Genomic DNA, 18,209 nt, shown 5'->3' on the forward strand with positions numbered 1-18,209 from the left:
TATTCAGTTAGGAAAAGAAGAAGTCAAATTGTCCCTGTTTGCAGATGACATGATTGTATATTTAGAAAACCCCATTGTCTCAGCCCAAAATCTCCTCAAGCTGATAAGCAACTTCAGCAAAGTCTCAGGCTACAAAATTAATGTGCAAAAATCACAAGCATTCTTATACACCAGTAACAGACAAACAGAGAGCCAAATCAGGAATGAACTTCCATTCACAATTGCTTCAAAGAGAATAAAATACCTAGGAATCCAACTTACAAGGGATGTAAAGGACCTCTTCAAGGAGAACTACAAACCACTGCTCAGTGAAATAAAAGAGGACACAAACAAATGGAAGAACATACCATGCTCATGGATAGGAAGAATCAATATCATGAAAATGGCCATACTGCCCAAGGTAATTTATAGATTCAATGCCATCCCCATCAAGCTACCAATGAGTTTCTTCACAGAATTGGAAAAAACTGCTTTAAAGTTCATATGGAACCAAAAAAGAGCCTGCATCTCCAAGACAATCCTAAGTCAAAAGAACAAAGCTGGAGGCATCACGCTACCTGACTTCAAACTATACTACAAGGCTACAGTAACCAAAACAGCATGGTACTGGTACCAAAACAGAGATATAGACCAATGGAACAGAACAGAGTCCTCAGAAATAATACCACACATCTACAGCCATCTGATCTTTGACAAACCTGAGAGAAACAAGAAATGGGGAAAGGATTCCCTATTTAATAAATGGTGCTGGGAAAATTGGCTAGCCATAAGTAGAAAGCTGAAACTGGATCCTTTCCTTACTCCTTATACGAAAATTAATTCAAGATGGATTAGAGACTTAAATGTTAGACCTAATACCATAAAAATCCTAGAGGAAAACCTAGGTAGTACCATTCAGGACATAGGCATGGGAAAAGACTTCATGTCTAAAACACCAAAAGCAATGGCAGCAAAAGCCAAAATTGACAAATGGGATCTAATTAAACTAAAGAGCTTCTGCACAGCAAAAGAAACTACCATCAGAGTGAACAGGCAACCTACAGAATGGGAGAAAATTTTTGCAATCTACTCATCTGACAAAGGGCTAATATCCAGAACCTACAAAGAACTCAAACAAATTTACAAGAAAAAAACAAACAACCCCATCAAAAAGTGGGCAAAGGATATGAACAGACATTTCTCAAAAGAAGACATTCATACAGCCAACAGACACATGAAAAAATGCTCATCATCACTGGCCATCAGAGAAATGCAAATCAAAACCACAATGAGATACCATCTCACACCAGTTAGAATGGCGATCATTAAAAAGTCAGGAAACAACAGGTGCTGGAGAGGATGTGGAGAAATAGGAACACTTTTACACTGTTGGTGGGATTGTAAACTAGTTCAAGCATTATGGAAAACAGTATGGCGATTCCTCAAGGATCTAGAACTAGATGTACCATATGACCCAGCCATCCCATTACTGGGTATATACCCAAAGGATTATAAATCATGCTGCTATAAAGACACATGCACACGTATGTTTATTGCGGCACTATTCACAATAGCAAAGACTTGGAATCAACCCAAATGTCCATCAGTGACAGATTGGATTAAGAAAATGTGGCACATATACACCATGGAATACTATGCAGCCATAAAAAAGGATGAGTTTGTGTCCTTTGTAGGGACATGGATGCAGCTGGAAACCATCATTCTTAGCAAACTATCACAAGAACAGAAAACCAAACACCGCATGTTCTCACTCATAGGTGGGAACTGAACAATGAGATCACTTGGACTCGGGAAGGGGAACATCACACACCGGGGCCTATCATGGGGAGGGGGGAGGGGGGAGGGATTGCATTGGGAGTTATACCTGATGTAAATGACGAGTTGATGGGTGCTGATGAGTTGATGGGTGCAGCACACCAACATGGCACAAGTATACATATGTAACAAACCTGCACGTTATGCACATGTACCCTAGAACTTAAAGTATAATAATAATAAATAAATTAAAAAAAAATAAAAAATAATCCCTGATAATTTATTATTAGGTAAGAGTAACCCAGGGAAGCCCACCAGAATGTCAGTGAAATAGTTGAATATGGTATTTAAAGGATCTAAATTTTGTTAGAGAATGAAACACAACACTTCTTCATTAGAATATTCCTATTTAAAAATGACTTTTGTTTGTTGTAATGCAATGTTATGTGTATAATTCTAGAAATAATGTTTTCTAAAGCTACATGTCAGCCTGACACCACAAAAATTGTTGGCACGTTTGAAAAACTAGTATACATAAAATTAATTATGTAAAAACATTGGATTTCATGGAATTGGATCTAGTTTGTAAGTGGGCTCCATGTCTCCTGTGTGGAGAAGAAAGATAAATAAATAAAAAATAAAAATATTAATTTAAGAGACAAAAAAAAAAATCAACTAAAAATGAGTTAAATACTCAAATTTAAGACCTCAAACTATGAAAGTACTAAAACAAAACATTGAGAAAACTCTCCAGGACATTGGACTGTGGAAAGATTTTTTGAGTAATAACCAACAAGCACAGGTAGCTAAAGCAAAAATGGACAGATGGGATCATGTCAAGTTAAAAGGCTTCTGCACAGCAAAGGAAACAACAAAGTGAAGAAACAACCCACAGAATGGGAGAAAATATTTGCAAACTATCCATTTGACAAGGGATTAATAACCAGAATATATAAGGAGCTCAACAACTGTATAGGAAAAAATCCAATTTTAAAATGGGCAAAAGATCTGAATAGACATTTCTCAAAGGAATATATTCATATGGCAGACAAGCATATGAAAAGGTGCTCTCAACATCACTGATCACCAGAGAAATGCAAATGAAAACTATAATGAGGTATCATCTCACCCCAGTTAAAATGGCTTTGATGCAAAAGACAGGCAATAACAAATGCTGGTGAGGATGTGGAGAAAAGGAAACCCTCATACACTGTTGGTGAGAATGTAAATTAGTAAAGCCACTATGGAGAACAGTTTGTAGATTCAAAAAAAAAAAAAAAAACCCTAAAAATAGAACTACCATATAATGCAGCAATCCCACTACTGCATATATAGCCAAAGGAAGGGAAATCAGTACATTGAAGATATACTACACTCCCGTGTTTATTACAGCACTGTTCACGATAGCCAAGATTTGGAAGCAACCAGTGTCTATCAGTAGATGAATGGATAAAGAAAATATGGTACATATACACAAAGGAGTACTATTTGGCCATAAAAAAGAATGAGATCCCTGTCATTTGCAACAACATGGATGGAACTGGAGGTCATTATGGTAAGTGAAATATGCCAGGCACAGAAAAAATTCGCATGTTCTCGCTTATTTATGGGAGCTAAAAATGGAAACAATTGAACTCATGGAGATGGAGAGTAGAAGGATGGTTGCCAGAGGCTGGGAATAATGGATGAGGGGAGGGAGGTGGGAGGTGGAGGACAATTGGGGATGGTTAATGAGTACAAAAATATTTAAATAGAATGAATAAGATCTTGTATTTGATGGCACAACAGGGTGACTACAGTCAACAGTAGTTTACTGTGTATTTTAAAATAGCTAAAAGGATATAATTAGATTGTTTTGAACACAAAGAAAGGATAAATGTTTAAAGTGATGGCTGCCTCATTTGCCTGATGTGATGGTTGTACATTGTTTGCCTGTATCAGAATATCTAATGTACCCCACAAATATATACCCTTACTATGTACCCGCAAAATTTTTTAAAAAACAATACCACTTTTCACTTATCAAATTGGCCAAAATTAAGTTTGAGGATATCATGTATTTGTGGGGATACCTATTTCTCCATACTTTCACCAATACTTGATAAACCTCTAAGAACCTGTTTTGTCAGCCAAAAAAACTGTACTAGTATTTTCCCAGCCGACTTCTTAAGAAGATAATATGAGATTATCTGAGATAATCTGGTGGGATTACGAAGTGATACAGAAGCATGTTATTACTACCCACATCTTCCAGTCTTGTCTCTTGTTCTCTAGTCTAGGGTTAGGATAGTAGGCCTTCATTTTGGGTATACATTAGAATCACCTGGAGAAGTCTAAAATGTATAAATAACTTTGGCCCCTAACCCAGTTCACTTGAATCAGAATTTCTGGTGGGTTTGTACCTGGGCGGTAGTATTTAGGTGATTCTGTTATGTAGCCAGGGTTGAAAACCACCTGGAACCAGGCAGCTTGGATTTGAAAATTGTCTCTGTCACTTATTAGTTATTTAGCCTTGGGCAAGTTATGTAATCTCTCTGTAAAATGCTGAAAATTATGTCTAAGTAGTAAAGAGTTGTGAGGAGAAAGTTAGGTAATTCATTTGAGGCATTTAGATTGCTGACTGGCACATAGATTTAGTAGACATTAGCTGCTACTGCTATTGTTGCAGTTACTGCTAAACACCATAATATTCTAGTGAGAAAATGGTTGGTTAAGTCTAGTTCTTAAATAGCTGCTTTCCACTCATCCATTTCAGAAGTAGCAAAGTTGTACTATTTGTGGCAAGATCTGGAGTAGCTACCATAGATCTGCTCTGACACTTTTTTATTATCTTTAAAGCACGTGTTAGTCTGTGAATTTACTTTGCTCGTTTATTTTTTTCTAGTCTTCCTCCACCATAGTAGAATGTAGATACCATGAGAGCAGGAGTATTGCCAGTATTTTTCCCTCCTGTAACTCCATTACTCCATTGGTGCCAGATTTTTATTAGAAAGATTTGTTAAATAAATAAATGAAAATTTTGTTTTTAATATTTGTAGGGATTTTCTGACAGGCACCTATGATTGTAAATCATTGCTTTCAAGTTAAAGCCTAGAATTTCAAATATATATTTTGTTTATGTTTTATAAACCTGGTTCTATTATCTACAGAAATCAAGCAAATTAATACTATCTTTGCCACTTAATTTTATTTCTAACATATGGATTTGTTTTTGTCATTGAAGGCTTTACTGTCACTAAATAACTCCTGTAAATTAGCAAATAGCTTTCAGGAACAAACAGCAAAGTATAGTAGAATTTCATTCCATTGTTGTCTTTAAACGGTATTCGTTAGAGTAATAGGAATAGAATCAGACTTGATTTTCTATGGGATTTTAAAAATATGACTTAATCTGACTTGTTTTGTGATTTACTTTTACTTTTATATTGGTAACTTACCTTGGGTCTAGTTCTGTTTTTACTTTTTATTTGTTATGTGACCCTGGGCAAATAATTTTCTTTCTCTTGGCCTCAGTTTTCTCATTCATGAAATGTGATGGTTAGACTAGACAGTTCTCTTATTTTATTTTTAAAAGTTAAAATTTGTTGACATTTGGTAGCCCTAATTGTGATATATTATTGTCAAAGAATCCAATTTAGTTGAGGAAGAAGATCCCCAATTATTTCAGATTTCTTTCAACCTCTAAAATTGTACCTCCCCCATGATATGATTTCTTTTTCAATACATTTTTAACAGGAACACAGACTTGTATGTTCTACAGTATCTGTCTTAAGTGAATCTTAAGAAGACTCTTCCGTGACTTTTACTTTCAGCAAATTTCATGATTTGAATGTCATGTTTCTGTGATGTCCTGAGCCAAGATATAAACTGACTCACCATCCTTATTTAAGGGATTCTCTCTCCAGAGTAAGGAAAAGATATCCAAAGAATATAGATGAAAACCAGAGCTCAGAGGGTCATTGTCTAAAGGCTCTTAACTGTGTGTGTCAAGAAAGGATAGGAAGAATTAAGATTGAAAGAGGGATTTAAGTAGAGAAAGCCATATTTTGAAGTTGGGACAGAACTACAATATATGCCAAAACTAGTAGAAAATCATCATTCTTTCATTTTGCTTAAAAGTAGAAAGTCTTTTGATTCTCTTGGGTCCTTTGAATTCTGATGGTAGTTCATTTTACAAAGTTATCATTGGGAATTGGGCAAAATTTGTTATCCTAGATGTGTCTTAACTACTTTTCCTTTTCCTTTTTCTCCTAGGCAGCGATTATTAGTAGAGTTCAGTGTAGGATTGTGGCTTTGGATCTGCGAAGTCATGGTGAGTAAAGTTCTTAATTAGCCATTTACTGGATTATAGTCATCAAGCCCCTTTGAATAGTCGTAACTATTAGAAATTTCAACATGGCCATAAAATTACCTTGTCTATTCCATTTGGGCTTTTTTTTTCTTTTCTTTTTTTTTTTGTTGTTGGAGATGGAGTCTCATTCTGTCACCCAGGCTGGAGTGCAGTGACACAATCTCAGCTCACTGCAACCTCTGCCTCCTGGGTTCAGGCAATTCTCCTGCTTCAGTCTCCCTAGTAGCTGGGATTACAGGTGTGCGCCACCATGCCCAGCTAATTTTTGTATTTTTAGTAGCGACAGGATTTCACATGTTGGCCAGGCTGGTATCGAACTCTTGACCTCAAGTGATTCATTCACCTCTGCCTCCCAGAGTGCTAGCATAGCAGTTGTGAGCGACTGTGCCCAGCTCGATTTGGGCATTTTGAAGGAAGTCGTAGCTTCTAGTCTTTACAAATGTATGTGTATGTATATATATTAAAGTTTTATTTATAGTATTTATTTTTGTATTTTATATGTGTTAAGCTAAGAAAATGCCCTTTAAAGTAACCAGATTCTTATGCTGATGTATAAGGAATGTGGATAAATCTTTGCTAGGCTACTGTAATTATCCTTCTTAGGATAACTGTAAAGATTTGTCTGTAGAAAATCCTTGCTAAACTCATTGTGTAAAATTATAAAGTCCTTAATCCATTGTCCAAAGATGGTATTTTTAAAAGAGAATTCTTCTGCTTTTATAATTCCTGTCTGTGGGAATTTTATTTTAAAACTATTTTCATTTTAGGTGAAACAAAAGTCAAGAATCCTGAAGATCTGTCTGCAGAAACAATGGCAAAGTAAGTAACCAGATATTTCTTACACATTGCCTGTCTCCCATCACTATTATAAATAGTACTATAACTTTATCACTTTCCTGATGAGATTGTTGGAGAATAATTACCACAAGGAACATTTACTTCTGTTCTCTCTCCTCTACTTTTGGTTTCTCCTTACTATTTAATCTTGAAAGAAACCTGCATCTTTCTTGGTATGTCCAATGCAATGATCATCATATAAAGCACATGAAAATTCTTCAAGGCACAGTTTAGTTTGTGAAGGCTTTTGAAAGTTTTCTTCTGTTGATGGAATTGCATTGAATCTGGATACCTATTATGGACTTATGCTTGGAAAAGTAGTTGTATGCAAGAGGCCTTGAGAGTTTCTCCTTCAGGTATCCTGTGCATATTCTTCGTCTTATGTCATAGAAAGATGAGAACATGATATTAAAAAAATGACAGTTATACCCTGGGCCTAAAGTAAAAAATGAATGTAGCATATACAGTGACTCTCAAAAGTGCTCACTCATCAGAATCACTTGAGAAGTTACGAGACATACAGATGACTTGACCCTACCCCAGACCTACTTCTAGCCGTGGGGTCTGGACATTTATATTTTGATAAAGCTCTATATAGGAATCTGATGGAGCCAGTTCAATGACTGTTGTTTGGGAATCACTGACCTATAGCATAAATAGGATTCTTCTAGCCATTCTGCTTTAATACATACTCTCTCAGGTATTTGGTCACTTTGGCCAAAAATATCTTGCCCTCTTTTACTTTAGCAGCTTTAATTTAAGAATAAACTTTTTCCTTCAGAGCCCAAACTGATGTAGCAGTAATTTTAATACTATTATTTTTTTACTGTCTACCTGGAGATAGTTGTTTTATTATTATAGTAGGTGTTATTTGTGTACTTTTTATCAGCCAGCTTTCATTAAAGTATAAACTAAGCATTTATTAATAATCATTATTTTGTGTAATCATTTATTGAAATTAATCCTCATTATTAACTCTGTAATACAGACATATCCTTTTACAGATGAGGAAACTGGCTCATATAGGTTGAATAGCTGTATGAAATCACACAGTCAGTAGATTGAATTTAAGGTCATTCAACTATAGTCCTTGTCAGAGAGAGAGAGAAAGAAATAATGTGTATAGTATGAGTATCATTCCACTCAGTGAACATATGCCTTAAAAACTATGAAAAGAGAGGTAAGAATCTGTTCCCCCAATTATTCCTACTGCCTTTATTAATATGAGAGCAATATATCCTTAAACAGTCAAGCCTGTTAGTGATACCTCTAGGAAGATTTGTGAATGATTTTTAAGGAAGTAAAGGGTTTCTTGACTTTTAACAAAAAAGTGAAATACATCATCTGAGTGTCCAGGCAGTCAGACAAATTGATGATGATGCCTTGGTTAACATTCTAGAGGAAATTGAAGAATTAATTGAGAACCTTAAGGAAACATGGACTAAATAATAATGTTTCAGTCTAGGGCTCATCAGGAGAGAGAAACAACATAGTAAATTGTATAAGTAAAGTTGAATATAAATAATTATTCACAATAACAGGGGATTGGAATGAGAGATTGGTAGTAAGAAGTAAAGAAAACTCTTAATAATATAGGAAAGCAGATATAAGGAACAACCACTCCTCCCTTGGGCTGAGGGAGTACACCCAGGGTTGAGATCCAGACCTTGTTGGAGAATGCACAACCATGGCTTACCGAAGGTTAGAACTTGCTGAAAATCTGCCCTTTGGAACCTGACAGAATTCTGCCCTCTAAGGTACAGGGAAAGCTATTCTTGGGGAGGTATCTCACCAGAGGCACTTGTCTACAAAAACACTGGGTGGGGGAGGGCTAGAGTACTGGAGAAGCCATTTGTGCAGGAGGAATTGTGCAGGAATTGGCAGGAGTTGGATACTGGGGGAAGTTCTGTGTTTCTCTAGCACCCTCCATTAACATAGCTTAACATCATGCCTACTGGCAAGGGAAAAATATTTAAAGGCCTCACTCACGTCTGTTTTTGTAGAGCAGGCAATGAAGGATGAATTGGAGTTGAGGTAGTAAGTTGTTAACTGGCACCAAAAAATTTTTTTAATAATAAAATCATCCACAGTAGATGAAGATGATGACCAAGAATCAAAAGGGCGAACAAACTGGATTCTTGCTGAAATTATCCAAGCAGTCAAACATTTATGTGATTTCTGAATTCAGTTACTCTGTGGAAAAAAAAAATCTCAAAATAGGCATACTTACTATCAACTGCAGAACCTAAATACTCCATAAGAAAGTATGTGAAAAAGCCAAATTTGAGCTTGGGTCATTCTGATATTCCAGTTTCTGTGATACACAGTAATGCTTCTCAGAAAAGTAACCTAGCATTAAAATATGACAGAATCCCTTTAAAAAGCATCCACCAAAATTGTGATACATCCAGTTACAGTCTGGATTTGTAGGTAACCCTTGCTACTTCATCTTTATTGTATTTCTCTGGATTTTCAGGACTTACCTCAAGTAAGGTACTTGTTGACTGAATGCTCTGCTTGATTTTAATAACAATACATTTTTCTTGGTGGTAGATGATCAAGTGATTAATCGTAACTACCTTCTACCTGGGTAAATATGCCTTTCCTAAGCTCAGACACGATGTTCAGTTGGTGTGTTTCAGACCTCTCTACCTTTGTGCATGAGGCGGATACTGCAGAACCCCTTCAATTCAGTTAATGTGTATTTTAAGGAGAATTGGACTTAGATAGTCGTCCATAGCATCCTTTTATTTTACTCATTATTTGTGTGTTAGCAACCGAAAGTTTCTTGGAATTGTTCAAGAATTATTCTGGAAATTACATGTTGATATTTAATATAAACATGTTTTAAACTTTAGTCTTTTCTTTAAAAAAAAAAAAAGTTTGCCCCCAAAATTATATCCAGTGTTGTTTTAGATTAATTGAGGATATAATTTTTTTCTGGTCTGTTATTTTAATATGCAGAATTAGCTTTGGAATACTACCTGTTTTATTTTTTAGAAACTGTATGTATAATAATTTCCTCTGTGTTACTTACTCTAAAGACCACTTTTTTTTTTGCTTTTTTTGTTTTTTTTGAGACTGAGTCTCGCTGTGTCGCCCAGGCTGGAGTGCAGTGGCGCGATCTCGGCTCACTGCAAGCTCCGCCTCCCGGGTTCATGCCATTCTCCTGGCTCAGCCTCCAAGTAGCGGGGACTACAGGCGCCCGCCACCACGCCCGGCTAGTTTTTTGTATTTTTAGTAGAGACGGGGTTTCACCATGGTAGCCAGGATGGTCTCGATCTCCTGACCTTGTGATCCACCCGCCTCGGCCTCCCAAAGTGCTGAGATTACAGGCTTGAGCCACCGCACTGGGCCAAGACCACTTGTATCAAGTCTTTGTTCCTGATATTTTCCAGTGGCCTCTGGGCAAAGGCATTATAGTTTTGACTTCATGAAATTACTCTGAATTCACAATACCCTATGCCAAGGGGAGATGGCTTTACCATTTATACCTGAGGTTGCAATTTTTTGAATTTTTGCAATCAGAACTTGGTGATGACCTTGGGCAGTAGAATATAAATAACTCTCACATGCTTAGTGTTCCAATAGTGCATAAATTGGTTAACCCATTGAAACATTGAAAATATGTAATATGTAGTAAGAAAATGCAGCTCTTTTTACTTGGTAGAAATGCAATAATATATTTACTTGGTAGAAATGCAATAATATATTTATAGACCCAGTGAGATTAATTGATTAATACAGACCCTTCTAGACAGGGCTGCTGAGGGATTACATTAGGTGATGTTATAAGAAAGTTTTATAGCACAACTGAAAAAGAAGCACTGAATAAGTATTAGTTCTCTTTTCTTTCCTTCATATCATTTTGTCTCCCGGAGAGAATTTTGTGTTCGTATAGAAGCAGCACTAGTGTCAAAGAAGCTTGGACTTTTCATCTTAACTATTTGTTATCGCTTTGGATGACTGCCTGAACTGCTTCACTTTCTGTCTTAATCTTAAATTTAAGTCCGAAGGAATATTAAACCATTTGTTTTCACTTACAAAGTTTGGTGGCCTCCCTATCTCCCATTCAGATGGTCTACAATTGCCGAGGCTACCCTATTCACTCCTGCAATTGTTGTATGAGATTTTAAAAATCAATTCCTACAGAACTAATAACATTTGCCTTTGCCATTATGAATACTGTAGAGATTATATATGAAAGTCTGTGTTCCTTCATTGACACTTGCTATATTTGGTTAACACTGTGTGAGTGCGCTTAAGGTATGTAATGACGCTCAGCAAGACAAAACTTTCTTTTGAAGTTGAACCAGCCACTCCCAAAAGAAGGGAGTAGAACTAGCCTAAAATATATATATCTATAATAAGGCAGTAGAGCCAGTGGGTCTCCAGAAACACACCTTACTGTTCTTGTCCACCTATTGCTATAGCAAGGAAGGCCTACATGCAATTAAAAACCAAACTTCATACTTCAGTTCTAATTTTCAAAGCTTTAAAATTGGTCTTTGTCAAACAGATCCATTCATAATTGAAGACTAGAACCAAAGCCAATAAAATGAGCTCTGAACACCTTTCTAGTTTCTCAGAGCACTGTACTTACATTTATGTTGATCCTTCAAACAAATGAGAAATTGTAAATAATAATTAACATTTGTGAAGCATTTTACTCTTTCGAGGTGTTTTTTTGTTCACCTCTCAGTTAATCCTCAAAGCAATCCAGAGCAGTCAGTGATATTTTTCTCTTTTTTTATAAATGTTGAAACTCAGTTTCTGAGAGATTAAGTAACTAATCCAAGATCACATAGTGAAAAATAAACTGAGGCTGGGGCTCATCTTGTGATCTCGAGGTTTACTACATTATAATGCTTAATAAATTTTTTTTCTTGTTTTATAGATGGGAAAATTGAAACAGAGCAGTTAAATGATTTTTCCAGAGTTTGAATCTTAGGTTCAAAATAAAGGTATATGTTTACGTAATTGTACTACATATGTGGAACAGTGAAAGTGTGATGTAAAGGAAAATTCAGTAATTTGGGTTCTTAGTCCTTTACCTGCCATTTATCAGGAGAGCTAGGTGTGTGGCTACACATATTGATACTGGGGGCATGTTAGAAGGTTTACATAGGTATGTTTGTAAGATGGCCCAATAGACTTTTACAGTTTCCCAGAACTGTTACACACCAAAGGAAGGAACTGGGAAAGAAAACCGTTTTTATAGTGTTGTCCGAAAGCATTCTTATGTATTTTTCTTCTCTTTACAGAGATGTTGGCAATGTGGTTGAAGCCATGTATGGGGACCTTCCTCCTCCAATTATGCTGATTGGACATAGCATGGGTGGTGCTATTGCAGTCCACACAGCATCATCCAACCTGGTACCAAGCCTCTTGGGTCTGTGCATGATTGATGTTGTAGAAGGTGAGTTTTCTTAGCACGGACCAAATCAGGATTTCACTTAATAAGAGACATCCATGGTAGATTATTACCTTGTCTTAGTTTATTGTTGATTTCATTCACCTTGAAATATGTCCCTCTGTCTTTACATCCTTTTTAAGTTTATACAAGATAACCGTTTTTCCATGTCATCAGAAACTCTTCATTAACATATTTTTATGACTGCATACTATTTCAATCCTATGTATGTTCCATAATTGTATTTAATCATATAAAAAGAAGCTGCCATGTCTTTTCTGACCGAGCTTCAGAAGTCACACTGCTGCTTGTGAATATAAGTCATCCTCTTCAGTGTGAGGGCATGACATAAAGGAGTGAATACCCCAGAGGCAAAAATTATTGAGGGCCATGTTTATTTCTCTGCAAGCATCACTAAATTCTGCTGTCATCAAGAGCAGATATATAGTAATTGACTCAGTGAGTATAAATGCTCAGAATAAGTTAAATATGTGGTTACAGTTTTTGTTTAACATCCAGGTACAGCTATGGATGCACTTAATAGCATGCAGAATTTCTTACGGGGTCGTCCTAAAACCTTCAAGTCTCTGGAGAATGCTATTGAATGGAGGTAACCAACAAATCTTTGTCACCTTTATTTAATTAATTTGTTTGTTTGCTTGCTTATTTACTTATTTATTTATTTATTTAGGAGACAAGGCCTCACTCTATCACCCAGGCTGGAGTGCAGTAGCATGATCCTAGCTCACTGCAACCTTGAACTCCTGGGTTCAAGCAATCCTCCCACCTCAGCCTCCCAATTTGCTAAGACTACAGGTGCACACCACCAAGCCTGGCTAATTTTTAAATTTTTTGTAGAAACGAGGTCTTGCTATGTTGCCCAGGCTGGCTTCAAGTAATCCTCTTGCTTTAGCCTGGCCTCAAGTAATCAAGTAATCAAATTCCTGGCCTCAGGTAATCCTCCTGCTTTAGCTTCCCAAAGTGTTGGGGTTACAGGCATGAGCCACAGTGCCCAGCCACTGTTGCCTTTATTCTAAATGTTAGATTGTAGCTTTTCTTCTTTTTTAGGTCAAGCGCCAAGTTCGAGGAATAGAATTTCAGTTGCCATGCTTTATTGTAATAACATATGAGGAAACATTATATAAACAGCAGAATTTTTTTGAATATTTAAAAATATTTTAGATTTGGCTCAGTTGTCTGAAGCCCATTCTTTTCCCAATACACTGTAGTGCCTCCTGGAATCTTAGTAATTATTGATCATCTGCTGGGTCTAGCTGTTTCTGCCTCTGAGGTGAGAGGTTAGACTAGGTGGTTTCTAAGGCCTCATCCACCTCTGACGCTCCATGGTTTTAGATTTACTTGCTGTGTTTCAGATAAAATGGTGGAGAAATGGAAGATGGCTATAGGTTCCATTCCCTCACGTTTATTTGGATTTTGGGTAAATAAACTCAATGGGTAGTTTTTATAAAAATCAGTGTCAGAATTCCATTTAAGCAAAGGAATGAATTTATTCATTAATTCAGTTAATCATTTGATAAAGTATTTATTAAACACTTATTTTGTGCTAACAGGTGAAGATTCAGAGATGAATAAAACACTATCCCTTCCCACAAGGAGATCAGTTTTTGGATAAATGTCTTCATCATCCTATCTTCCTTCCTATTCTTCTAACTCTATCTCCAGTCCCTTCTTCAGAACATTTTCTCTTAAGTTCTCCAAACCACCCAGATGACTCTTTCAGCAAAATTACTAGAGACCTTTAAGTCTCTATTATATTGCACTGTATACCCTTAAGTTTTCCAATCCTCCCTTGAGGGATATGGCTCATATTAATTTTTATTAATGTCTGTCTTAATGCCCTTCCTGCATCATAAGGGAAGAAGCTATTCTGTATTTCTTTTTTACTTTCATATAGCATATGGCAGACTGCCCTAGCAGGCAGAATATATCTGTTAACTGAATCAGATATCAAGTGGAAATTTAGGACTTGGTAAATATATCCTAGGAGTTTTCCTAGGACAAAGGGTCTTATGCAAGAATATGGCTTGTCAGAATGATGTTTGTGTTTGGTGAAGTTGTTTTTACCACTTCCTGTTCACTACTGTGATGCAGGATTCCTGTTCTTGCGGAAATATCAAAGATCTCTCTATCTTGGGCAGACAGCATCAAGAATGTAGCTGCTGCCAGCTTGGCTTGTACCTCAGGTGCCCTGCCTGCTTCCACAATAACAACCAGTGAGAAAGTTATTCTAGAGTTGGCTCAGTTGTCTAAAGCCCATCTCTCTTTTATCCATACTTTTTTTTTTTTTTGAGACCGGGTGTCACTCTGTTGTCCAGGCTGGCGTCCTGTGGCGTGACTACAGCTCTCACTGCAGCCTTGACATTCTGGGCTCAAGCGATCCTCCTGCCTCAGCCACCCAAGTAGCTGGGACTACAGATGTGCACCACGACGCCCAGCTAATTTTTGTTTTTTGGGTTTTTTTTTTTTTTTGTAGCAACAGGGTTTTATCATGTTGGCCAGGCTGGTCTTGAACTCCTGGACTCAAGCAGTCTGCCCGCCTGCCTCGGCCTCTCAAAGTCATGGGATTATAGGTATGAGCCACTGCATCTGGCCGTTTCCAAACTTTAAAATTTATTTGGTAAATTTTTTTTTCTAGTGCCTAAGATGTGTCAGTACCTGATCTAAGAACTGGGGGATGAATCAGGCTCAGTTCCTATCATCAAAAAACTGGGGATGCAAACAAGGAGATGGATAAACACAACACAACGAAGGAAGCCAGGGGATATAGAAGAAGGGTACCTCATGCAGCCTGGGTATCATGGTAGGCCTTCTCTTAAGGTAGAGTCTTGTTTCTTTTGCCAGATACAGGATAGCATAAGGGTTCTGTTTGTTAAATGTTAAGATACTGGGTTTCATGAGAGTCATTGATTTTTCTGAACCTGAAAATTGTTATACTATGAGGTATTTGGTAATTTTGTTTTTTATTCTGCTGGATATCTGAATCAGGTTTATGACCGATGGCCATTTTGGCTATTCCAGATTTTTTTTATGTTGCGATATAAAGCCAGTTAATTACTGCTTTTGCTCTCATAGGTTTCCTAATGAGAGGCAGCAGGGGTATAGTCATTAAGAACCTGGGCTTTAGGCCAGATGTGGTGGCTCACACCTGTACTCCCAGTGCTTTTGGAGGTTGAGATAGGAATATCACTTGAGGCCAGGAGTTTGAGACCAGCCTGGGCCATATAGTGAGACCCTGTCTCTACAAAAAAAAAAAAAAAAATTTTTTTTTTAATTAGCCGGGTGTGGTGGCATGTGCCTGTAGTCCCAGCTACTCAGGAGGCTGAGGTGGGAGTATTATTTGAGCCCAGAAGTTCAAGGTTACAGTGAGCTATGATGATGGTACTGCACTTTAGCTTTAACAACAAAGTGAGACCTTGTCTTGAAACAAAACAAAAAAGTTAGGGGAAACCTGGGCTTTGAGGTCAGACAGATACAAATTTGCATCTTGGTTACACCACTCTGGCTGTTCTGAGGAAAATCGAATAGAAGAAGAAGTGGGGAATAAGGTATGAAGTTGGTTAGGAGACTGTTGTAGTATAGGAGAGTAAGAATGGTAAACATAGACTAGGATGGCAACAGAGGAAGAAAGAGTCATTTTTTAATGTATTTTCAAGGTAAAGCTGACAGGACTGGTTTATGGATTGGCTGTTGGGAGAGAGACGGGGGAGGGCAGGAAGGGACTTAAGGATGACTTCTAGGTTTTTAGCCCAAGCAATTGGATGAATGGTAGAAACAGAAAGAAGTAGATATGGGAGCAAATAAGGGGCAGATAATCAGTTTTGTTTGGATAAACTCAAATGCTTATTACATATGTAAGTGGAAATGTTAAGTAGGCAATTGTATATACTAGTTAGAAGATTAGAAGAGGCTGAACTAGAGATAAATTGGAGAATCGTCATCACATAGTTAATATTTAAAGGTGAAAGATTGAATGTGAAGACCTAGGAACTTGATATTGATAGGAAAAAGATCCCAGACTGAGTCTTGGGATATTCCACAATATTTAGAGCTTGGGAGGAAGAGGAAGATCCAACAAAGAAACTGAAGAGGCACAGTTGATGAGGTAAAAGGAAAACCAGGTGAGTATAGCAAGTGTTTGTAGAAGGAGGGAGAGAACAACTGTGTCAGATGCTGCAGAGAGATGAAGTAAGATGAGGACCAAGAAATGACTGTTGGAATTGGCATGATAGAAGTGACCTTGACAAAATAAATATCTGAAAATAAATGGGAGATAAAAATCAGATATAAGTTGGGGAAAGGATGAGAGGTGACAAAGTAGAGAAAGCAAGATAACTCTTTTGAGGAGCTTTGCTATGTAGGAGAGCAGAGAAATGGATTAATAGGTAGTAGTGAATGTGGCATTGGGAATGTTTTTAAAGGCTGGATAGTAGAGTATGGTTGTGATATCCACAAGAGAAAAAAAGTGACACAAAAGAGAGACAGGATAACTGAAGGAAACAGTATCTTTTCAGAGGCAAGAGGGGATGGGAACTAGTGCCCAAGGTTGGCCTTCATTGGAATAGAGATATTTCATGTATTAAACAGGCATCAAGGCAGAGTATATTATTATTGGTGAATCTGTTTATTCAGTTGGTAGTTAAAAGACGAGGTAATAGTTCTGATTGCCTCAGTTTACCATTAAAGTAAGAAATAATGTCATTATCTGAGGAGGGGGGCTTTAAAATTTTGAATGATTTTTTAAACTAAGAAATGAGATTTAAAGAAACACTTTCTCCTGGTGGCTTGCTTCAGGCAGTGTTTCCAGTTCCCCCTGGGAATGCAGTCATTTTGCTTTGCCCTTAGTTGTACTTAGGTGGACAAATGTGAGAAGCCTAATTTATTCAGATAGCCTAAACTCTGTAGCACAGCACACAAGGCCCTGGAGAAGCTGGTGCCTGCCTACCAATCCTATTCTGCCACGCTCCCCCTTTGCCTCCTCCCTGCTTCTGCTTGCAACCAGTCTTCTAAAATCATTATCTTGCCGACTTTCACATCATAGCACCTTTGCTCACAATGTGCCCTCTGCCTAGAATGCTCCAACCAACCTCTTTTATTTTCTGGTTAAACTTGTTGTCTATGCTCCTCAGTTTAGCTGTGACCTTTGGGGAGCTTTCTCTGACCTCCTCATTCATGATAAAGTGCCTTCTTTGAACCTTGCCTTGTTATATTAACATTATGTGTGTCTTTTTCTCCCTACTGAATTATGTGCTTCTTGAATATAGGCCTGGCACCTAGTATCCTCTTGATAAATAGCTGCAGAACTGAAATGGCTATGGTGTTTTTACTTAATTTTTACTACCTAGCTTATAACCATATAGCCAGGTGAGTAGTAGTGGCAATCTCTATAGTAAGAAACACTGGTGATCACTACTTTTTACTAGGTCTCACATAATCTGTGGAATTATTTATTTGATTCCAATGATTTGATTCAATTGATACTGAATACCCTTCTCTCTTCATTCTTTTCTTTCCCAGTGTGAAGAGTGGCCAGATTCGAAATCTGGAGTCTGCCCGTGTCTCAATGGTTGGCCAAGTCAAACAGTAGGTCTTACTTTTCCCCCTTGGTCTGATTAGAGGCAGAAACATGGTGAGGGAATTACAGATTTTCTTTTGCTTTCCTTCCTTTCTCTCCTTCCTTTCCTTTCCTTCCCTTTCTTTTCTTTCCTCCTCTATTTAATACTGGATTACCTTAGCAAAACTGTATGTGTTAAAAAGCAAAGAATCCCAGAGCATAGACATGAAAAATTATGTTCACCTTAGTGATGGCAGCTGAGTTTCATTCTAGTAACCGTC

General features: G+C 37.3%; 1 protein-coding gene across 4 annotated transcripts in view; it reads left to right on the forward strand.

Moving 5' to 3' along the window:
* Window positions 1–18,209, forward strand: part of PPME1 (protein phosphatase methylesterase 1) — a 90,354-nt gene that overhangs the window by 54,331 nt on the left and 17,814 nt on the right. For 3 of the 4 annotated variants that reach the window (XM_005579066.3, XM_045370247.2, XM_005579063.5), the window contains exons 4-8: window positions 6,010–6,067; window positions 6,874–6,925; window positions 12,208–12,362; window positions 12,876–12,966; window positions 17,892–17,957. In XM_005579066.3, coding sequence (XP_005579123.1) covers window positions 6,010–6,067; window positions 6,874–6,925; window positions 12,208–12,362; window positions 12,876–12,966; window positions 17,892–17,957 — 422 coding nt within the window. Of the gene's footprint in view, window positions 1–6,009; window positions 6,068–6,873; window positions 6,926–12,207; window positions 12,363–12,875; window positions 12,967–15,012; window positions 15,637–17,891; window positions 17,958–18,209 lie in introns of those variants that run through there. The other variant, XM_074014747.1, reaches the window with a different exon arrangement.

Source organism: Macaca fascicularis, chromosome 14 (assembly GCF_037993035.2).
Source record: "Macaca fascicularis isolate 582-1 chromosome 14, T2T-MFA8v1.1".
In the NCBI taxonomy this organism is placed as follows: domain Eukaryota; kingdom Metazoa; phylum Chordata; class Mammalia; order Primates; family Cercopithecidae; genus Macaca; species Macaca fascicularis.